The sequence below is a fragment of the Neofelis nebulosa genome, chromosome 8 (assembly GCF_028018385.1).
Source record: "Neofelis nebulosa isolate mNeoNeb1 chromosome 8, mNeoNeb1.pri, whole genome shotgun sequence".
NCBI classification, from domain to species: domain Eukaryota; kingdom Metazoa; phylum Chordata; class Mammalia; order Carnivora; family Felidae; genus Neofelis; species Neofelis nebulosa.
In genome coordinates this window covers 125,725,063-125,749,940 of record NC_080789.1, presented here as the reverse complement: position 1 = coordinate 125,749,940, position 24,878 = coordinate 125,725,063, and the positions used below count along the sequence as shown (strand labels likewise).

Sequence of the window (24,878 nt, the reverse complement as noted above, 5' to 3'; positions counted from 1 at the left end):
CAAGTAGCATCTTTAATCGATGCACATTTTGGGAACACGAATGCCAATTAGTTCATTAAAATATGCAAGTTTCTGGAGTACTTCATGAAATCAAATCTAAACAAAGAAACAGAGCTATCGAGTGACTTAATACAACATTTTGTTCTAAAACAAGACATGTGGCAGTTTTTCCTCCCTTCCTAGCTCCACAGCCCCATTCTCTCAAGAAAAATGAAGAAAACACAATAACCCAAGAATCATAAAATTGAAAGGCTAATAAGCTTTCTGAGATTCAACATGAAATTAAGACAAATACAGTAAGACCAAAGGGTTTGACCAAGTCTTGGGGATATGATTGTACATTATTAAAATCTGAAATTTAGGGATGAGATGAAAAGCAAAATGCTATCTATTATGGCAACATAGCTTAAATCCATGCCAGTTTCGAGGTCTTATGGATATTTTAAGGCTAGAACAATGATAGCAAAATCTATTTGTTTCCAAAAGCCAATTACAGAAGTCTATAAAGACAAAATTTAACTCACCTTCAGCATCCTTAACCATATCGAGTTTAAGAGCCTTTGTTCCATCAAAGCAAAATGCCTTGATGGAATTCAGCCCTAACAATAAAGCATTCTGTTTTATTTTTTCTACTTTGTTGGATATTTTATCCAGTGCTATTACTTCTCCCTAAAAAACAAACAAACAAAACACATAAAAATAAGGTGTATACCCAAAGCAGTCATGAAAACTATTAATACTGTGGAAAACTGATGAAAAATTATGGTCTTCTCTATTTTACTACCACCCTTAGTTTTAAAGGTGACTTTATTAAGCATCTGACTGTTGCTTTTGGCTCAGGTCATGGTCTCACGGTCATGAGATCAAGCCCTGCATCCTTCTCCATGCTGGGTATGGAGCCGGCTTGGGATTCTCTCTCTCCCTCTCTCTCTGGCCATACCCCACTCGCTCTCTCTTAAAATAAACAGTTTTTTAAAAAAAGTCAATGAGGATGATACCACACTTCTACAAATGCCTTGTGACATTCATATGGTTTTAAAAATATGCTATGAAATGATATTGCAGAGATGGTGAGATTAACTCTTCAATGTCTTTTCTTGCTTTTTTTTTTTTTAATATACAACATCCTTGTATGACATGTGCATCTAATGCATGGACAACAATGCTGAAAATTTGCTGATGATGTTCCTAAATGTGACACCAGGTTAGTGGTAGACACAGTTTTCCTATTAATATTTTGACAAACAGGAAAACCATTTCCAGAGAGTTGAACTGGAAAAGTAAGCAACAGCAACTGGAATAAGTTTCAAATGCATTACTGTGGTGATGGGTGAAGGCTGCTTTTACAGAAGTACAAGACTAGAGGCTATACTCACATAAAACTTTCTTAAATAACAACACATCAAGAACAGCAATAAAATCTGGAATTCACGCAAGCTCAAATATTTCTATTCAAAGTTGTTCATTTCTGCTGGCGGCCCACTATGGGGGAATTGCCTAACTCCAACTCAACTCTCCACATATCCCCCACCCTTTGGCACTCACCTTGCAGTCCCTTGCCTTTCCTACTTGAGCTGAGCCATAGGACTCACGTCAGCCAATGGGATGACAGTAAATGTGATACAAAAAGAGCTGTGGAAAGGACTTGAACAGGTGGCTTTGCTCTCTGCTTTGCCCTCTGTGCTCCCAACCTTCAATGTTTGCCCTCTGCTGGGCTAGTCCCCTGACTACCCCCTAGCAGGGAGATAAAAGAAAGGAACCAGCAGCAGGGAACCCTAGTGGTCTCTGCTGAGGTCACTTTAGATAAGCCAACACCAGCCAAATTCAAGTGAATGAGCCCACCCAAGACCATGGGAACCCCTAGCTGGCCTGCAGCTGTTCAGGTGCACAAGCAAGCCCTGCAGGGATCAACTGAATCCCAGACTCCTGAGCTGAATAAGTGTTTAGTCGTAGGCTGCTAAGGTTTCTGTGGTCGTTTTTACACACTAGAAAACGGAACAACAAAACATGGACACACTTAAAATACCCAGATTCTCTTTGAAATGACTTCTTATTAGAGAACATAAAATATCTGTGAACAAATACTTCTAAGCCAACACAATAAATATCATATACCATAAATTAAGGGGGGGGGGGATTATGATTACTTCTTCAAGGCATATCATAATCTTCACAATTAAGATTTCAAGGAATCTAAAAAAGGATCTGCATTTACACACCACATCTCCATAAAATGAATCTTGTTCTGCATTTTACACTCTGGTGATATTTAATGCATTTTTCCTTAAAGTTTTTACTGTTACCAGTTTAAATTCTTTTTGGATAAACAAGAATATAAGTAAATAGGCAAGTATATCTCCTCTAATGAACCCAGAGTATTAATTCCACAAAATTTAAACAAGTATCTTTTTCTTCCTTACTTACCTTAAGGCCACTCACTGAGGTTATACTAGTGTTACCGCAAGTGTGTCTGTGCGTGTAGGGTACCTGTGTACAGAAGGCATACATATACACACGCAGTACGTATATATACAGTGCCTATATATAGTGTTTGTAGATACACACATACAGTGCAGAAACAGATTTTAACCTTTCAGTGTAATTATTAAAAATATAAATTTATACATGTTTTATCCCTCTGTGACACAGTGAATGTTTCAGAAGTTACGATAGTATTATATACTAATATGCAAGCAATGTGAATTTTCATCAGAAGTCTTTGGATAAAATGATTTGCACTAATGAAAGGGAAAAGTTACAATTTCACCTTGACACAGTAAAGGTTCCTATTATTTTCTGTGCAAGATTGCTTGTAAATCGCTTAAGCATCCTAAAAACCATCAAATACAGATCAAAAATGATCACCTGGCAAAGTCCAACACCTGGCACTTTGGGGAGTGGGCAAATATTACTTCTATGAAGTAAATCGGCTAGAGCAAAAGGGCTTTGGTAAGCCTTACGGACGTGTATGTCTATGCCAGAAAGTCTTACACCTCAGGTAGGTAAGTTTTTATTTATAAATTAGTACTGTGACAAAAACTGTTGAGTTTTCTAGGTGCCTAAGAAATCCTCCCACTGAAGAAATGTGAGCTAATTCAGAAAATCAAGAATGGATCCACACTGCCTCAGTCTTTTACTGTCCTGGCTGTGCTCCTCACCCAGCTTAGATCCCATGTGACATCAAATCACTCTCTTCTACACATGCTTTTGTGTCTTAGATGTAAGCATGGCAAAAATGCTGCTGTGGTTAAGCTCCATTCTTCACCAACCTCCTGTCTACCCCCAGGCAGCTTAAAAAAAAAAAAAAAAGCCCATCATTATCCCAACTAATCCTGCCTCAAATTCATGACCGTTGTCTTCAGGGAGCCCACAGTGCTAACTGGATTCCTAAGGCGTGTCCACACCCGTCCTCACTTCCACTTCCTGGATTGGTATTTCCTACCTCCTAGCTCTTACCGCCTCCTTCCCCATCCCCATTTTCATCTGATGACCTTGCTTCCTATTTCACTGAGAAAAGCCAAATGATCAGAAGAGACCATCCAGGTCCTCTCACACTGACCAGCCCACCAACAGCTGCACCTATGTACTCAGCCTCCCTTCTTATTTCCATGGGATAAACTGTCACAGGCTACTAAAGGCCTCTAAAGCCACTTGTGCATCAAATCCTAGCCCATGTCACCTCCTCAAAGATACTGTCCAGGAATTTTCCCTGCTTTCTCTGGTGTTACATGTTTCCCCTTTTAATGCATCTCTCATTAGCATATAAACATTATCATTTCTCTCATCCTAAAAAAAGTATTCCCTGAGTTCACCTCCCACTACTGCCCCATTTCACTGCATTCTTTTTTTTTTTTTAATGTTTATTTTTAAGAGAGAGAGAGATAGAGAGACAGAGCATGAACAGGGGAGGACAGAGAGATAGGGAGACACAGAATCCGAAGCAGGCTCCAGCTGAGCAAGAGGTCAGCACAGAGCCCGATGAGGGGCTCGAAGTCACAAACTGCGAGATCATGACCTGAGCCGAAGTCGGACGCCCAACCGACGGAGCCACCCGGGCGCCCCTTCACTGCATTCTTGTACAAATAACTACCCTCACCACGACCAAAGGAGCTGTTTTGATTCACTTTTTCAGATTCTTCTCATTCTCAATCCAAGCAAGCATTTGCACTCACCAAAACTGCTCATGAGAAGCTCACCCATCATCTACGTGGTGCTAAGTCCACTGGTACGTCTTAGTCCTCCTTCTACGGGCCCGGCAACAACATCTGACACAGCTGATCTCTCCATTGCCTTTCAGTCCCTTCCTTCACCTCGTTTCCAGGGTAGCACACTCCTCTGGTTTCCCTCTGACATAGCTGGCCACTCCTCTCCTTCTCCCAGCTTCTGAATGTTGGCACACGGTACCCAGGCAGCTCAGTCTTCTGGCCTCTTCTACTCTCTACTGCCACCCACGCTAGTTTTATGCCTTTACGCATTATCTATATGCTGATGAGGTCCAAATCTCTATTCCATATATGTTTACATTTCCAATCCAAAGTTTTATTTCCAGTCCAGGCCTCTCTCCTGAACTCCCGGCTCAAATACCCAATTGCCTGCTCAACGTCATCCTCTGGATGTCTGACAGACACTTCACTTTATTATCTCCAAAACTCAATTCTGACTTTTCCCTGCAGAACTTGCTCCTCCCAGTCACCCCCACCTAGCTCTCTCTCTCCGTTTCCTCAGGCCCAAATCTGGAGGAGTCACCCTCGATTATTTTCTCATGTCCACAACCCACTTCCAGTGCGTCTGCAGCTCCTTACAACCTCGCCTTAAAAACCACTCCAGAACTTCCCGCCTCCATGACGCTTCCCTGAATTACGGTCTCCTAACTGGTCACCCTTGCCCTCTTACAGCTTCTCTCCAATGCAGTGGCCAAAACGATACCTGAAATAGTAAGGCTTATGCCACTCTCTCTTCAAAACCTCCAACGACTTCCCATCACTCGAGTGCAGGTGAAGTCCTGACACACCCTGCAAGCTGCTCTACCCAAACGTCCTCCCCTGGGCCCTCCCTCTCCGACTGCTCTTTCTCTACCCGTCCTCCTCAGCAAACTGCAGAGGCTCCTCAAACAAGTCAGGTGCCCTCCAGCCTCGGCACACTCGCACTTGCTGTTTCCTCTCACGAAAACACACGTTCCACAGGCCTCCACATCACTCAGCACCTCCAAGTCTTTCCTCAGAAGCCGCCTTCCCAGTGTGGATCTCCCTCCCTACCCTCCTTCCAACTGCCTCCTCACTCTCCCACCCCCCAAGAACCCCAATTCCCCTCACCTTCCTTCACTTTTCACCGTAGCCCTTATCGCAATCACACATGCCAGACCCTGTATTCATTTAGTTTAGTATCTGTCTCCTCGCAACTAGAATGCAAGCTACGTGAAGAAGGTGATTTTGGTCACTGTGGTTTATTGCTACACGCCCAGTCCCTGGCACATGGAAGTACTAATTAAATATCTGTTTAATCAACCGAACAATCAATTAAAATCTGACTTCAGATCAAAGTAAGTGAAGACACTAGCATGTCTCAGTATTTTAGGAACCACTTAATTGTATGGAATTTGAAATAAGAAGAAAGATGGCATCAGCCAGCCGTATCCTCTTGGGCTGAAGTACTGCAATTGCAATATAGAATGGTTACAAGGTCACACTGAGTACTAAACAGGTAAGACTAACCCATAATGAAAGAAAACATACTGTCAAATACATACACATGGAGGTAGAGGCGGTAAAATGTGAGATAAAGTTATCCACGACTTACTCTATCTTGTGACAATAAACCAAGCTTGGTAATCAAGACAGATCATACAGCTTTTATAAGTCTCAAGATGTGTCTGACGTGTATGATAGAAGTACATATGTATGGATGGATGTGTAATTCGATACTGCAGTAATGTGCAGTCAAATTAACTCTTAGTGGCAAAATTGAATAGTTTAAAAAGTATCAAGTCTTATACTTAAGAACATAAAAAATCTCTTCAGTGTTTCATTTAAATGTATATTTATGAAGAAGACTTCTACTTTACAAATGTACTAGCAAATTTGGGATTTAAGAGGATCTTCAAGTGGTGTTTACAAATGATAATTATATACTACACTCAACATGTGATGAATCCCATCAGTGAAGAGTCTTCACTTTGGATGAATCTATAATAATTCAGATTATAAATGTCTGCATGTTTCCTAAGTTATATGTAGTGCTACTTTCAACACTGAAATACGTAATATGTTCAGAGTAGTGTTTGCTGTGAAGACAGTCTTACCTGATCATGCATTAATGCTGCAATGTGTGTAGTTTTGCCTCCGGGTGCTGCACACAAATCTAGAATCTTCTCTCCAGGTTGAGGATCCAGAACATGAGTTACGACGGCAGATGGCAAATTCTATAAGGGAAAACAAAAAATCAATTACCAATGACTCTAAATTTTTTTAATTATTATTTTATTATTTTAATTTTTTAACATTCATTTATTATTGAGAGACAGAGGATGAGCATGGGAGGAGGGGCAGAGACAGGGGAGACACAGGATCCGAAGCAGGATCCAGGCTTTGAGCTGTCAGCACAGAGCCCAGCGCAGGGCTGGAACTCACAAACCCTGAGATCATGACCGGAGCTGAAGTCAGACACTTAACCAACCGACTGAGCCACCCAGGTGTCCCTCTAAATCCTTTCTTTTTTAATTTTTTTTTAATTTTTTTTTTAACGTTTATTTATTTTTGAGACAGAGAGAGACAGAGCATGAACGGGGGAGGGGCAGAGAGAGAGGGAGACACAGAATCGGAAGCAGGCTCCAGGCTCTGAGCCATCAGCCAAGAGCCCGACGCGAGGCTCGAACTCACGGACCGTGAGATCGTGGCCTGAGCTGAAGTTGGACGCCCAACCGACTGAGCCACCCAGGCGCCCCATTTTTTAAAGTAGCCTCCATACCCAGCGCAGAGCCCAGCATGTAGCCCAGTGCAGGGCTTGAACTCACAACCTTGAGATCAAGACCTAAGCTGAGAACAAGAGTGGGGATACTTAACCAACTGAGCCACCCAGATGCCCCTAATGATTCTAAATCATTTTAAAATTAAGAATCACAGAACATAAACGCATCTTTGGAGGCAGTCCAGTACAGCATCCTCCACCAAATTCTGTAAAAATACTAGTGTCAGGAAATTCACAATTTCCTAGATTATCCTTTGATCTCATAGGACCTTCACACGCAAGACACACATGCACAGATGCATTTCCCTAATCAATTTAGCAAATCATGTTTTTTTCTCAACAATTCAATATTTTTTTAAGTTTATTTTGAGAGAGAGAGAGAGCAGGGGAGGGGCAGAGAGAGAGGGTGAGAGAGACTCCCAAGCAGGCTCTGTGCTCTGAGCACAGAGCCTGATGTGGGGCTCGAACTCATGAACCGTGAGGATCATGACCTGAGCCAAAGTCAGATACTTAACTGACTGAACCACCCAGGTGCCCCAACAATTCTCAACATTTTGAAGGTCAAAGCCCTTTTAGAAATGTAAGAAAGCTCTAGGTTTTTTTCTAAGAAAATGTATAAAATTTTGCAACGTCAGGTGCTTCACCATCTAATGCCCACTTAAGAATTCTAGTTTTATGCTAATGCCAGTCAAAGACATTTGGGTTCCTATCTCCCCACCATGACCACATTTCTGTAGGAGAAAAGTAAAATGTAAAAAAATCTTATTGTTTCTGATTGGCACCCAGAAATGTATTATGAGACTGGACAACTCAGATACCGCAGTAGTAAATTATACTGCAGTAAGTTATACCTTACCTGATTATTAGTATTGATCACATAAGGACGGCTACTCTAGGATAACAGTTTGCCTCAAATAAAATAGAAATGCTGGGGCACCTCGATGGCTCAGTCGGTTAAGCATCTGATTCTTGATTTCAGCTCAGGTCATGAGCTCATGGTTCACAAGTTCAAGCCCTGCATTGGGCTCTGCGCCGACAGCACAGAGCCTGCTTGGAATTCTCTCTCCTCTCTTTCTGCCCCTCCCCCACTCATGCACACATGCTCTCTCCCTCTCAAAATAAATAAATATTGTTTAAAAGCTAGAATATTACAAAGTAATGCATTTTCTTTAAAGTAATGCAGTTTTTAAATTACTTGGCCAGCACAGAGCTATTTAAAGTTTAAAGGTGTCCATTCGTTCTCACATCGGAATTGTATCCATTAGTATGTTCTCAAGAACTGGGAGAAGGTTACAATGCTCTCAAGTGAATCCAAGATTACCACTTGAAAACAGAAAATCAACGTGAGAAAGCAGACACAAATGAGCAAGTACTCCCCCTATGGAAACAGGAAGCATTAAAATCAATGCAAATCATTCAGTCATCTGAAGAGCAGTCCCTCCACGTTAAACACTAAAAACAGCTTAACCTGTTACAGAGTTTCTCTTCAATGGTCTAATTTATTCCCAAAATATTTAAAAATTGAACTCCAATATGAAAACACTAAAACATGTATGTGGCTACTGGAGATTTGGTGATTCCTTATCTGAAGACAACTGGTTATACTTGTCTCCTAATAACATTAATGTATTGGTCAAAAATGACAGAAATCTGCAATCAAACATAAATAATACATTAAGAACCTTCTGGCCATGCAATAAATTGAAATTATCAAACAGTCCAAATGAAAAGGCTTCATTAAATATTTAAATAATGACAAACTTTTCTTAAAATAATTTAGTCTACTACCTTTCTCTACAGTATATCCCAATCCTAGCTACACAAGAGAATCACCTAGTGAGTTTTTCAAAAAGGTTTAGTCCTGATCTAGAATAGTGAAACCAGAATTTCTGGCAATAGGGCCCAGGCATCAGTGTTTTCAACACTGCCCCAAGTGACTCTAACGTGCAGCCAGACGCACCCCATTGCTATGCTATAGTGATTCTCAACCTTAACTGCACATGAGAATTGCGTGGGAGAGCTTTTAATCGTCCTGACCCAGACCCCACCCCAGTCAGACCAACTAAAACCAATTCTGGTGCTAGTGCCCAGGCAGTAGTATTTATTTAAAAGCTCCTTAGGTTGTCCAACCTCATCTGGCTCTTAAATTAATTATTTACAAGGAACGAGGCAATGAGAAAATTAAGTTTCAGGCACTATGTTTTATTCCAGTTAAACTAAAATGTTATTAGAATATAGCTGAAAGCAGTTCTTGTTAGTATTTAACTGCTAAACTTTTAACTGACAATTATTTCAAATGTGAAGGACATCTAAGATTATTTTGAGATCCTGTGGACTGTGTTTAAGCAATTCAAAAGTTCCCTTTTGACTGTGAAAAGCCAAATGGTATTACGCAGTTGTAGTTTTAATGATTGTATACAACACTCCAATTAACTCTGAAAAGTATATTCTAGTATATAACTTCAAGTGCTAAAATGAAAAATAATCAGTTATCAATAGCCCCTTACACATACACATACCCCAGCAAAACAAAGTCTCCAATGCAAAGCTTTTGCATTAGCTGTTAGAAGTAACAAAGAATATAGATTTGGGGATAATGTCAAGGCCAAGAGGTATCCAAAAGCGGGAAAGAGAAAGCGAAAGAGAACCCCACAAATTTCCCCAGGAATTTTTCAGCAGCTCTATAATTCCACCCATTCTATAAACTAACCTCACCAAGTAGGTAGACAAAGGCTACCAGTTGCCAAACTCTTATGCTTATGAAATATGATTTCTTCAAGGTGTAAATTTCTTCAGCCAGTCATCCTATGAACTACCTTGTGTCACAAGTTAAATGGTTATTGAGCATCATTCAAAAATGTGTTCAGTATCAGCTGTCTTAAGTTGTAAGCCAGTTAATGCTTGTGGTAATATATTCCAAGCACCTAGCGCAACTCCAAATTTTAAAACAAAGGCGGGGGGCGGGGGGCTGGCACAGATTACCAAAGAAGAATTTGAATAATAGCGTGTAACTCTATAGTAGGTTATATATCCTATGTGTTACACCATCACTATTGTAGAATCAGATAATACACATAAATCTGTTTTCCTGTTTGTTCCCATTAGAAATAATCTTTGGGTTTATGTCTTTTGATTAAACACTGGGCAGAGCAGAAAGTAAATGGCATGTGCATTTAGGTCAGGGTTCAGACATTACTAATTGTGAACTGTATATGACCTTGTCCAAGAAACCTAACAGATCTGGTACTCGGTATCTTCATTACATATTGGGAGTAGTAACAATAATACCACCTAACCAATGAACTGTAACAAATCAAAAGAGTTACCGTCTGCAAAAGTATGCAATAAACTGGACACGGCAAAATAAACTGTCATATCACAGCAATTGATAACCACCTGACAAAAATGTGTTAGTAGTAAATCATCTGCATCTCACTCAAAGTTACAAACACACTTACATGTATATTAACGCATGCATTATTTAGACATTAATATTTTGAGATGGAAAATAATGGTTATAATGAGCTGTTAAAGCGCCTTTGGGCAACAGAGGGTTAAAAAAAAGTTTAAAATTCAGTTGAGGGGCACCTGGGTGGCTCATCGGTTGAGCACCCAACTTCGGCTCCGGTCATGATTTCATGGTCCATGAGTTCGAGCCCAGCATCAGCTCGCTACTGTCGGCACAGGACCTGCTTCAGATCCTCTGTCCGTCCCCCCTTCTCTCTGCCCCTCCCCCACCTGTGCTCTCTAGCAAAAATGAACATTAGGAAAAAAAATCAATTGAGAAAAAGAGAGTACGTACAAAGTTTTTTCTTACTGCTCATTAACAAAAGGTAGATCAGAAAAATAAACCACAAAAAATATGGTAATAGAAAAAAAAACACTGTATTTGAAATAACTCACTGAAGTTATGTTTCAATGTTAATAAATATTTTGCTTTGACAAATACTTACCTGTAAAAATAAGTAGTTGGGCAGTACCTTGTCAAATGAGGGGCTGAGGTATATCGGTTCTGTCATTCTTATGCCTATGCCTCTGAAAAGCAGAAAATCTGACATTAGTCTGTATAAAGTCCACAGTCTATACAAACTCCACTTCTGGGAACATACCCAAGCAGCCCAATAAATATAGGATGTTCTGCCTTTTTAAAACCTCTTTAACTCAACACCACAATCCTTAGGATATTCCTGTGAATTGTCTATGACTCATTCCCTGCAGTAGAAGGCCATCAGGAAAACTAAAAAGGATAAAGTTACATAAAATTTTCATTTAGGCACAAAGGAGTTTTTCAGAGATTTGAACAAACTGAAAAAAGCAAAGAACGGCTTGAATCTTTAAAAAAACAACAACACACAGTTATTTAATTAAAAATGTTATTTACATTAACATACAATAGTTGTATTGTTATTTTACCTTTTAATTCCAGTATACAGTGCTGTATTAGTTTCAGGTATACAATATAGTGATTCAACAATTCTATACATTATTCAGTGTTCATGAGAATAAATGTGCTCTTAATCCCCTTTAGTTCACTCATCCCCCCGCCCCACCGACCTCCACCTCCCCTCTCATAACCATCAGCTTGTGCTCTATCTAACCAGGAGCCTGGTTTTTGATTTGTCTCTTTTTTTCCCTTTGTTTGCTTGTTTTGTTTCTTAAATTCCACATGAGTGAAATCATATGGCATTTGTCTTTCTTTGACATCTGAGTCTTTATTTATTGATTTATTCTAATCTTTCTGGTAACAGATTCATGATCACTGTTAACAGCAATCAACAGTTTCTGAATCCTTCAGTTTGGAAGGCACTATGCTAGGTACTTGTATGAAAAACAAAAATAGACTTGGGGTGCCTGGGTGGCTCAGTCGGTTAGGCCTCCAACTTCAGCTCAGGTCATGATCTCACAGTCTGTGAGTTCGAGCCCCACATCGGGCTCTGCGCTGACAGCTCAGAGCCTGGAGCCTGCTTCAGATTCTGTGTCTCCCTCTCTCCCTGCCCCTTCCCTGCTCATACTCTGTCTGTCTCTCTCTCAAATAAATAATATACGTTAAAAAAATTAAAAAAATATATATATGTATACTTAAGAGTCATGCCGATGCTAAGAAACAACAAACATGCCACACAACTCTCCTCTCAACTCTTTAGAGAGTAATTGCCCAGTACTGACACAATGCTTACAATGAGCTCTGTCCCATTTTATAAGGGGCAGGGGAAATGATCAGAGCAGGAAGTGCAAGGGCGCAGGAGAACATGGTGGATGGCGATTCATCAGGACAAACATCGCAATCTGAGAGAGGCTGTCAGAGACTATCAAAGGCAAGAGGAAGTACACAAGTAGTTAGAGAATGCCAACCATGGCCTGGCGTATCAGGCCACACCACAAAGAGGAAGAAGAAAAGCCAATCAACACCATGTTCCAGGGATTTAAGGGGCACAGAAAAAGCACAATCTAATAATAAAGGCAAGGATGAGAACAGGATTGAACCCAGGTGCAGGAGTACACGTATAGCATCTAAGTATGGACATCGAGAACAAACTCACAGCTTCTGAACCAGTCCTGGAGCAGAAGCATCCATTCCAATGATCTGCACCCTGCCTGACATAGGTAGTTGGGCTAATTTTACTCACAACGCTCCTGCCACCAAATGTGCAAGGTTTTCTCTCAAACCACCCGGGGGTCCTGCAATTCAGTTCAGTTCTGACTCTAACTGCCTGGGATTATCGGGAGACTGCATAGGCTCAAAGGTTCAATCCAACAAGACTGGTCTCACTCCAGATGCCAGCTGCACATCCCAAGGTGCCGCCTGGACTTCCGATCAATTGGCTATAAATTTGGGGGTTTCCACAGTGCCCTCCCGGTTTGAAAATTCGCTAGAACTCACAGAACTCAAAAAAGCACTTAGTATTACTAGTTTACCATGGAGGATTCAAGTTAGTATTGGCCAAATCAAAGGGATGCGCAGAAGGTATGGGAGAGGCGCATGCATCACCACCACCCGCCCCCCTCCCCCCAGCACCTCCATGTGTTTACCAACCTGGAAGCTCTCTGAAGCCCACCATCTAGGAGTTTTTATGGAGGTTTCATTACACAGACATGATTGAATAAATCACTGACTGCTGGATATTAAGTGAATCTCCAGGCCCTCTCCCCACCCTGGACGTCCAGGGGTAGAGCTAAAAGTTCCAACTTTCTAACCACGTGGTTGGTTCCTCTCGCTAGTGCCATCTAGATGCTACCTAGGGACCCCCAGCTACCAGTCTTCTCATTACCATACAGAAGACACTCATCACTACGGAGATTCCAAGGACTTGGGGAGTTGTGTGCCAGGAACCCAAAGACCAAATTATTATTATGCCTCAGAAGGCATACTATACTGCCCTTTGAAGTGAAATAATTGCTGTAACTATTCATGGACTGCCATCGCAGTGAGATGACTATGATGTCCACTTAGTTCTAACATCCTTTGTCATACAGTAAATATGAACTCCTTTCTCCCCCTTCCCATCCCTTTTATCCTCCCTCGATGTGTCTGCATCTCTACTTTTTTTTTTTTTAATTTTTTTTTTTTTAACGTTTATTTATTTTTGAGACAGAGAGAGACAGAGCATGAACAGGGGAGGGGCAGAGAGAGAGGGAGACACAGAATCTGAAACAGGCTGCAGGCTCTGAGCAGTCAGCACAGAGCCTGACGCGGGGCTCGAACTCACTGACCACGAGATCATGACCTGAGCCGAAGTCGGACGCTTAACCGACCGAGCCACCCAGGCGTCCCTGCATCTCTACTTTTAATGAGAGTTAGTTAATCAGTTCAGTCTTTGGTCCTTGCTCCAGCTGGGATCAAATCTAGCCACTTCCTGCATAGTTGCTGTCCCTGACAAGAAAAAATACAAAGAAACCTTCTGAAAAGTCACAGCCTCACATTCAAAAGTCAGTCATTTGTTGGTATAACTGGTATACTGACCTTGATCAACACCTCAACCCCTGCCCAGAGTCCGAATCCATTATGGAACACCTTGAATGCCAAGACCCACCTGCTCACTCTTTTGTAATTGAAATGAATTTGTGACTCCCAGGACACTAGTCCTCTGAAAAATACTCAAAACATTAACATTTATAGGCCTGCCTTTCTAATCCAGTTCCCACCTAATGTTTCAAGTTCTGCTATTTGGGTACCTCCTTCTGACCACCAGCACAAGTACGTTCGTCCATACAGTATTTAACTTAAAATACAACTTTTTTTGTTAGGTGTATCTCCATATAATAATGCAACGCACCAGATCTCATAGGAAAAACAGGCTGTTAGTAAATTAATCTACCTCTATGAAGTCTAAGACTCAACTCTGCTATAAGTCAAGAAGCCAAAGGGTGCAAACGTACCAACCGAATAACAAAGTACTACTAGTTGACGTAGTTCTAAAATTCCACAACATGGTGTATGCACAGTGTTCCTTGGTTATGGAAGCATGCTTTTCCTCACATAGGCAGAGAAAGAAATCCTAACAGCGTAACTGGATGCGGAGTTTAAAAGTTGAGTTTACAAAAGAGTTTTCTGAAAGATGGCTGCCTGCTACTCCCACCAAAAAACATTACTCAGAAAAGTCTGTCAGTGTAGTAGTTCTGAATAATATAAGAGAATGAAGAGTGGAAAAAGGTTCGAGATGGCAGAATAAAAAGATCCTGAGCTCACCTCCCCCAACAGACACAACAAATGCGCAGCTACATATGGCATAATTCATTCTGAAGGGGACTTAGAGATTGGATGAACAGAGCCCCCACAACAAGAGACAGCACCAAGATGGGTAGAAATGGCAGAGATACATTCCTGATAAGGAAAAAGCCACACCCCAGGAACAACATTCCATGGTCAGAAGGGACCTCAAAGGAATCTTATCTCCCTGAGGAGAGATCGAAGCTCCACATCAGGCAACCCAACCCTTGGATCCTGCATGGAGAGATGAGCTTCCAAAACGGCTGGCTTTAAAAACCAACAAGGAGTAGGTCCAGGAAAATTACAGAACCACAGGGAAAGGAAAACCCACTCAAAAAAGCCTTCCACACAGACTCAACCCAGAAACCAGTACCAATGGTTTCAGATCAGATTAAAAAACCACATCAAAAAGAACAAAAAAGATCAGAGCCAGATCAAAAAGCACATGCACCATGGAAGTAGACCTACTTACTAATCTTGGAACAACTGCTGAAGGCGATGGAGGGGACTCGCCCTGGGGGGTAAGACACTGGGGGCAGCCCTGCTGATGCTGGGATGAAAGGCACCATTTTGAAATTTCCCTCTAGACCGCTAAAGCCACGGGGTGCATCCCAGTGAGAACCCCATACGACCCCAGCCCTCAGCAGGGCCTTGCAGTCTACAGGGTGATAATTCCACCCACCAGCACACCTGCAGCCATCAGGGATGGGCCCCCAGCTAACCAGGCAAGGGAGGGAAGCCGGCCTCACCCAAGAATGCACCTGGAGCTACTGACGGGCTGCCCCAAGAGGAGGACACATATAGCCCATCCAGGGAACACCCCTGAAGCACCTGCGTCTGGTGGTCGGCACGAGGGAATCGCACTTCTGGGCCCCACAGGTCATTTCTTACAGAAGGCCACTCCTTTAAGACCAGGAGATGTAGATGAACTATGGAATACATGGAAATAAACACAGAGTTAGGGATAACGGGGAGACAAAGAATATGTTTCAAACAAAAAAATAGAACAAAAGAAAAAAAAAACTAAACGGAGATAAACAATCTACCCAATAGAAAGTCCAAAGTAATGGCCATCAAACTGCTCATCAAACTCAGAAGAAAAATGGGTAAACACAGAGAGAATTTCAACAAAAATAAAATATAAGAAAGGTCCAATTAGAGGTGAGGAATAACAGAAATAAAAATACACTATAGGGAATAAACAGCAGATTACTGATATAGAAGAAGAGAGCAGTGATCTGGAAAACAGGGTAGTAAAAGTTACCCAAACTGAACAAAAAAATGAAAAAATAATTACAAGTGTTAAGGATAGTTTAAGGGACCTGTAAGCCAACATCAGTGCACTAACATTCCCCTTCTTAGGGTCTCTAGAGGAAGAGAGAGCGAAAGGGGCAGAAAACTTATTTGAGAAATAGTAGATGAAAGTGTCCCTAATTTAGCAAAGGAAACAGACATCCAGGTCTAGGAAAAACAAAGAATCCAAAAAAAGATGCACCCAAAGATATCCCCACCAAGACACAGTATAATTAAAAATGTCAAAAACTAAAAACATAAAGACAGAATCTTAAAAGCAACAAAATAAGAAAAAAAAAAAAAGCATTAGTTACATATAAGGGAACCTACCCCCTACCCTGCACATCACGCTATCAATTTCTCAGCACAAATTTTGCAAGCCAGAAGGTAGTGAGTGCCACAGTATTTTCAAAGTGCTTACAATCAAGAATACTCTACCCAGAAAGGGTATCATTTACAATTGATGGGGAGATAAGAGTTTATCAGAGAAGCAAAAGCTAAAGGAGATCATCACCACTAAATTAAATTTACAATATTAAAGGGACTTCTTTAAGCAAAAAGGAAAAGGCCATAATTAGAAATAAAGATATATGAAAGAAAAAAAAATCTCATTGGTAAAGGAAAATATATAGTAAAGGTAGTGGATCAACCATTTATAAAACTAGTCTGAAGGTGAAAAGACAAGAGTGTAAAATCACCTATACCTATAATAATTTAGCTAAAAAATACATAGGATAAAAAGATGTAAAATATGATGCCATAAACATAAAATGCTGCTGGGTGGGGGTGGGGAATGTAGTGATTTTGGAATGTGTTCATAATTAAGCAATCACCAACTTAAAATACACTGTTATATACATAGATTATGTATGAATCTCATGGTTACCACAAACTGAAAATCTAGAATGGGTACACACACAAAAAAGAGGAAGTAATCCAGGCATAATACTAAAATCATCAAGTCCCAAGAGAAGAACAAAGAATTACAAATACAATCAGAAAACAAGTAACAAAATGGCAATAAGTACCATATAAATGATCTAAGCAATGAGTGGGGGCGCCTGGGTAGCTCAGTCGGTTAAGCATCCTCTTGGTTTCAGCTCAGATCATGATCTCGCAGTTTCATGAGTTCTAGCCCCATGTCGGGCTCTGCGCTGACAGTGCTGGGGAGGCTACTTGAGATTCTCTCTCTCCCTCTCTCTCTGCCCCTCCCCCACTCGCACTGTCTCTCAAAATAAATAAACTAAAAGATTTTTTTTTCACAGAGCATGAGTGAATGGCTAAAAAACAAGACCCATCTATATGCTAACTACAAGAGATTCACTTCAGACCCAAGTCTGAATACAGACTGAAAGTAAAGGGCTACAAAAAAATATTCCATGCAAATGAAAACTAGAAGAAAGCTGGGGTAGCAACACTTATATGAAACAAAAAAGACTTTAAAACAAAAAGGCTGTAACGAGACAAAGAAGTGCATTAAATAATCATAAAGAGAATCATTAATAACAGTAATAATAGGGGACTTTAACACCACACATACATCAATGGATAGATCATCCAGACAGAAAATAATCCGATAACAGCTGTTAAGAATACATCAAACCGGATCGACTTGATACATACAGGATATTCCATCCCCAAACAGCAGACTACACATTTTTCTCAAGTGTACATGTAACATTTTCCTAGATACACCACATTAGGCCACAAAACAAATCTCAATAAATTTAACATTTAACAAGACTGAAATCACATCAAGCTTCTCTTCCTACACAGCAGTATGAAACTAGAAATCAGTTGCAAGAAACTAGAAATCAATCACAAGAAGAAAAGTGCCCACTGATAGATGAATGGATTAAGAAAATGTGGTATATATACATATACACACAGGAATATTAGTCACAAAAAAGAATGAAATCTTGCCGTTCATGACAACATGGATGGCCCTCAAGTGTACTATGCTAAGCGAAATAAGTCAGATAAAGACAAATACTGTTATGAGTTCACTGTGGGATCTAAAAAACAAATGAACAAACGAAACAAAATAGAAACAGAACCATAGATACAGAGAACTGATGGGTACGACAGGCAAGGGGGTGACAGTAATGAATAAAATAGGTGAAAAGGATTAATTTTCCAGTTATAAATCAGTTACCAGGATTAAGTTATGGGGGTTAAATAAATTACAAATAAGATTAAATAAGTTATCAAAAGTGGTGCCTGGGTAGCCCAGTTGGTTAAGGGTCTGACCTCGGCTCAGGTCATTATCTCATGGTTTGTGGGTTCCAGCCCCATGTCGGGCTTTGAGCTGACAGCTCAGAGCCTGGAACCTGCTTCGGGTTCTGTTTCTCCTGATCTCTCTCTCTCTGCCCCTCCCTTGCTTGTAGTCACTCACTCACTCTCTCTCAAAAATAAATAAATAAACCTGAAGGAAAATTTAAAAATAAAATAGTTATCAATAAAACATGGGGATGTAAGGTATGCCATAGGAAAGATAGTCAGTAATATTGTTACAACTTTGCGTGACCACAGATGGTAACACCTTATTGTGGTGACCATTTTCTAATGCATATAAATACCGAATCACTGTGCTGTATACCTGAAATACAATATTGTATGTCAATTATTCTTCAGGAAAAAAAAAAAATGAAGCCAGTCACACACACACACACACACACACACACAGACACACACAAAGAGGATGAGGCGTGTACTACTAACAACAGAACTGAAGGAGGCAGTCAAAGCATTGATTCCCTATTTCAGACCCAAAGAAAAATACAACATACATATGCTTTATCTTCATATTCATAAGCCGTCTAAGAGTAAAATATTTGCTCTTGGCCATTTGGAAAGCGCCTGCTTTCCAGAGTTAGCTAATCCAATAATCTGTTACTTCTGAAGAAGTAATTTCAATCATAAACCCAAATCACTGCAACATGAAAACTGTTCCAGGGATCAGGGACAGGGTCCAGTTCTCCGCAGATAAACGCACAGCTTTCAGTACCTCTACATCAGCTGTCAGTGGTGGGGTAATGGAGCTGTCCACGGAACTCCTTAAACAGTTTAGGCCGAAACGTGAAGCAAAAGCAGACTCTGGACTGCCCACAGATTTGATGTGTTTAGAGCCAGGAGCAACCTGAGATGATTTAACAATAACTGTATCTTAATTTGGTTTGAGTAAATCCAAACACTAATCCTTGACCACAAGTAGCCATGTGGCTTTCTGGTAAAAATTGAATATAAATTTTTTGCTTTTTAATTTTTATTAAAATCATAAGCTTTTCCTTTCACAAAGTCAGATTGTTTAAAAAGCTCTGGATAGGTCACAATTTATCCTTTTTCAAGATGAGTACTGTTCCCCAAAGATGCAACAATTTTTAAATCAATAAAATCCACAAGGAAAACTGAAACTGACAACTACAGTGTGACTATGTGCTTACTCAGGGCCCTTTAATCTAAGCACCTACTCTTTCACCTAAAAGCAATTTTTCAAAAAACATGGAAATACTCACTCAACGATTATTTTCCAGTTGAATTTATACCAACAAAATTTTATAATGCAACTAGATCTATTTTTGACATTGTTTTTATTTTCCTTGAATCACCAGAAAGGATGTACATTTCCCCCAAACAAACCTTGACGACATACTTCAGTTCGGGTAGCCCATTGAAGATTTCTTTGCGGCTTAGCTCAGAAATCCCATTGCCAAGGAATACTTTCGTTCCATCAAATTCTTTGGCTCCTTTCTTACATTTGCCTTTAATATCAGAGTATACAGAAATAACATCTCCAGCTTTCATAACTAAGAAAGAAGAAAACCAGATGATACTAATTAAACTCTGTTTTGGTAGGAGAATAGTGAACATTCTTTAAAGCTGGACTGGGGACATGAAAGGGCATCACGAGTGGGTATGGAGGTCTAAACTGGCTCATTATCTCAAAATAACCCCTTACAGAAAATACTGCTTTTTGCTTTTAAATGTTCTATAACAGTAAATCTAACTGAAGACTTTTTTCTAGGAAAACAAAAGTCTTCAAAACATTCTATCTGAATTGGAAGAATTTAGCTAAGCAGAAAAGGAAGGTATCTCCTACTTAAATTATTTTCTCCAAACCTAACATTCCCTAAAAAATTTCATTTAAATTTTGGTATCTTTGGCTCAATCCTCAAAGTTCTAAGGTTCCTTTAAAAAGATCCCAGGGCACCTGTTGAGGGCCTGACTCTTGATTTCGTCTCAGGTCACGATCTCACGGTTCATGAGTTTTAGCCCCACGTTGGGCTATGTGCCGACAGAGCGGAGCCTACTTGGGATCCTCCCTCCCTCCCTCTCTCCCTCCCTCTCTCTCTCTCTCTCTTTCTCCTCCCCTCACCCCACATCCCCATTCCTCTCCCTCCGTTTTCACTTTTTTTTTTAAACGATTCCTCAAAAAAGTATACTAAAATCCCTTAAAGAAATTTTTCTAAATCCCACAACCCTGTTATTTCTTTGCAGGTTTCCTATTATAGCAGTCACAGCAGGGATATAAATGATAAGCACAAACATTCATTCATATATATATATATGTGTGTGTGTGTGCATGTGTGTATATATATGTATGTGTGCACATATACATGCACATACATATACATGTGTATATACTCACAACACCTTGAAACCACAGAGTACAGAATTTATTTCTATGGTTAAGTCTAATTTTTATAGTCATTTCATTAATTTCAGTAACACATCCTGATGACTTTCAAAATGGGAAACTGCATTCCACTTCTTCTTAGACCTAGCCTGCCACAAATTTGTCTACCCCATTAACTTGACCACAGTAGTGAGTAGCAGATCAGCCAGAGCTAGAACTGTCCACACAGATCAGGGGTCAGTGAACTTTTTCTGTAAAGGGTGGTAAGCAGTTGAGGCTTTGTGAGCCACATCAAGTCTATTGGCATATTCTGCGTTTTAAAACAATCTTTTAAAAATGGAAAAACCATTTTCATTTGTGAGCCACGCAAAAGCAGACACAGGCCAGACTTGGCCAGTGGGCAGTGGTTTAGCATACACTAATGTAGGTCAAGTTATTTATTTCACAGACAAGATAACTGAAGCCCACAGACTGAATAACTCACCAAGAGATCAAAACCCCCGTCTCTTGATTTCAAGCCCAATAAATTAGGACTGAACCACAGTGACTAACTTACTAAGCATAATGTAACAGGTCATCAACTGAGTGAGTAAATTAAGAATACTGACTTTTACTCCAATATTAAAATTCCAGGTACTGAAGGTTACCCACACGGTGACAACAGAAGTCTGAGGGCAATGCCCACACGGTGACAACAGAAGTCTGAGGGCAATGGACTTAAGAATACAAAATAAAATCTCACTGACATCTTACACTCTATTAATCAGTAACAGTCCTCTGAAGATCATCTCACATACCCTTATAAGGAAAGGAAAAAACTGGCAGACCTTACATGGATGCCAAATTTGTTAGACCGTATCAGATAAACCTCTCGCTGGCTATCCCGAACGTAAAACTTGGAAAATATCCGATAAACTTGAAATGCGTCTGAGCGATAGTTAAATAAAGTTTCCATTTGATCATGTACACGGATTTTAAAGAATCTTTTATTTTACAGAGACGCTTAAACATGATACTTACATTTCGAAGCTGACACAATTCCGGGAACGTAGACGTGGGCCCCTCTTAACACTGCATTGCCACACTGTGCTCCAACAACTGCTTCACACTGCTGTTTTTTTATATTCCTCCTAGGGATGTAAGATGAGCAATTTAACAGAGTAATACACCCCCAACCAAACTTTTTAATGTCTCAATCTAAACCCTTAAAACCTCTTTAGTCTTGACTGTCCTAAGATAATCCCACTAATGGATAACTAAGAAAAAGCAAGCTAAAAAAAAAGCTGAATAGAGAAAGTAGTTTAGAGAGTGGGGTGGGACACACTTGAGAAAAGAAAAAATAGAAAGATGTCCATCTGGTGGAAGGCAATAAAGTGGCACCAAAAACTGCTTACTCATTTAATGAGCATTGCTGTTTTCATAACAGCATTAGGAGGGAAGAAAAATAAAGTCCCTGTCTTCAAAGACTAAAAAAGACCCTAAACAGACAATAAAACATTTCTAAAATGGTATACTGCTGCATGGTAAACCATTTGTATTTTAAAACAAAGATGTCTTTTAGTCTTCCTTTACTGTCCAACTTTTTTGAGTGTTTTCCAATTTCTCACTTCCCATGCACTCCTTAGACAACTAACACCTGGGGGTCACTTCTAACACACAGAAAAGACTTTTCCAAAAGTCAGGGGGTGCCTAGGTGATCAGCCCCAAATAAAAATCGTAAGCACTGAGTCTCTGATGAGCGACCCTGGTTGGCGACATCTCACAGGTGTTGTCAAAACTCCTTGCAGCATAACTGTGTGTGTCCTATCTTCCTTCGGTAATCTCCCGATGGTCAAATCTCACTAAGCTTCTCGGCTTTATTCCACTCCTGTCTTACATTCTCACTGTTCATTTTCAATCTACGTCTTAAAGAGGTCTATTCCCCACATTCCAAAACATACTGCATTTCTTCTCACCTTGCATTCTACCCCTTGGCAATCTCAGTATTTCAATAATCACTTACAAAAATGACCTGTGTACTCGTATGTTCGGCCTTTCTAGACCCTGGACTGGTATTTCTCATCACCTGCAGGTAACTGTATGTGCGTGTCCCCTAGTCACTTCAAGCTTATCAAGTCCTAAACAATGTTACTTTTCTCTGATCCACTCCTTCATCCTTAGCACATCCCAAATCTTCCAATCCTTCTGTTGCCAATCTTGAACAAAGTGTCATCTGCCTCAATAACCAAACCGGAAGTCTCAACATTATTTTAAATCCCTTTTTTCCTAAACCTCCTTACTCGACATATATTGCATTACCAAATCATGCCATCTCTAATTCTCCGACAGGTCTTCTGGACCCATCCTCCAACACTGGACCTGTATCAGCTCTTGACTTAATTTCTGAAATAGCTTTTTGGCTTTTTCACCCTCGACCATTTTCAGATCTTCTTTATGTCTTTGGCATTCTGCAGTTTCATTCTGAAGTAGACATGGAATTATTTTTATTTTTGGCTTCAGACTCATTGTACTTCTTACATGTCTTTCATAAATCCTGGAAAATTCTTAGCATTACACTTTTGAATATTGTCTTTCCCCCATTATTTCTATTCTTTTTTTTTTCTTTTTTTTAACATTCATTTGAGAGACAAAGAGAGACAGAGCACAAGCAGGGGAGGGGCAGAGAGAGAGGGAGATGCAGAATCTGAAGCAGGCTCCAGGCTCTCAGCTGTCAACACAGAGCCTGATGCGGGGTTCAAACTCACGGACTGCGAGATCATGCCCTGAGCCAAAGTTGGATGCATATCCAGCCACCCAGGAGCCCCAGATCTATTTTTTTAATATTTATTTATTTTTGAGAGAGAGAGAGAGAGAGAGAGAGGGAGAGAGAGAGAGAGAGAGGGAGAGAGAGAGGGAGAGGGAGAGGGAGAGGGAGAGGGAGAGGGAGAGGGAGAGGGAGAGGGAGAGGGAGAGGGAGAGAGACAGCGTGAGCAGGGGAAGGGCAGAAAGAGAGGGAGACACAGAACCCTGAAGCAGGCTCCAGGCTCTGAGCTGTCAGCACAGAGCCCCACATGGGGCTTTAACCTGTGAACAGTGAGATCATGACCTGAGCTGAAGTCGGATGCCCAACCAACTGAGCCACCCAGACACCCCTAAGAACTCTGATTTTAAAGTTGCTACCAGAGGGGCGTCTGGGTGGCTCAGTCGGTTAAGCATCCAACTTTGGCTCAGGTCATGATCTCGCAGTTTGTGAGTTTGAGCCCTGCGTCGGGCTCTGTGCTGACAGCTCAGAGCCTGGAGCTTGCTTCAGATTCTGTGTCTGCCCCTCCCATGCTCATGCTCGCTCTCTTTCTCTCAATAATAAATAAACATTAAAAAAAAAATTTTTAAGTTTCTACCAGAGAGCTCTACTCTGCTAAAGTTCAGGGGGAAATAGGATCCTTCGATTTGCTGTATATGCTGTTCTCACTTATGGAGGTTTGAATCTTAGTATATAGCATTCAACCATGAGAAATGTGTGTGGCTAGCACTGAATGTGTGTCACTCAAGAGTGGTTTTGCCTGGCTTTTGCCAAGCACCTCATGAACTGGCTTGGGATCAAATTTTTATGTTAATTTCCCAGACTGCAGGTTTCAAGACCACTTGGGTAGTATGAATTTGAATTCCAAACCTTTATGAGGTATGAACCATAGTTCCACATTCTCAGATTTGTCTTCTTCAAGCCAGATCCTAAGACAAGAGAGATCAACTCCTGATTATTGCCTTGCACTGACTGCTGGATACTTCTCAGCTCCTAGGGTTAATAGCCTCTTATTAAAATAAAAGGCCCTAGGGGAGCCTGGGTGGCTCGGTCAGCTGAGCATCTGACTCTTGATTTTGTCTCAAGATCCTAAGGTCATGGGATCAAGCCCCATGTGGGGCTCCGTGCCAGGTGTGGAGCCTGCTTAAGATTCCCTCTTTCCCTCTCCCCTGCTCGTGCTCTAACACACACACACACACACACACACACACACACACACCAACAAAAGAAAAAGGCCCTAGATTTAGGAGACCAACTAACTACCTCCCCTCCCACATCCCCCAACCCTAAATATGAGCCCACATGCTTTGTTTTCAGTTACTCTTCATTCTAATCCCTGAATATCTCACTCACATTCTCAACCACCCAGGTGTGCATCTTCTGGCCTATTTTTTATTTAGTATTCCTAGGTTGTGTGTAGCAGAAACATTTTCAGGCTATCTAGGTCACCATATCGTTGGAAATACAACACTCTGAAATGGTTTGTTTACAGTCTTCCA

At 40.7% G+C, this 24,878-nt stretch overlaps 1 protein-coding gene across 4 annotated transcripts in view; it reads right to left on the bottom strand.

Annotated features, from left to right (window-relative positions):
• The window catches only part of NSUN6 (NOP2/Sun RNA methyltransferase 6), a 73,506-nt gene that overhangs the window by 34,163 nt on the left and 14,465 nt on the right, over positions 1-24,878 (bottom strand). For all 4 annotated transcript variants that reach the window (XM_058681777.1, XM_058681773.1, XM_058681774.1 and 1 more), the window contains exons 4-8: positions 21,621-21,730; positions 19,617-19,770; positions 10,917-10,998; positions 6,299-6,418; positions 525-669 (exon numbers count right to left, since the gene is read on the bottom strand). In XM_058681777.1, coding sequence (XP_058537760.1) covers positions 525-669; positions 6,299-6,418; positions 10,917-10,998; positions 19,617-19,770; positions 21,621-21,730 — 611 coding nt within the window. The remainder of the gene's footprint in view (positions 1-524; positions 670-6,298; positions 6,419-10,916; positions 10,999-19,616; positions 19,771-21,620; positions 21,731-24,878) is intronic.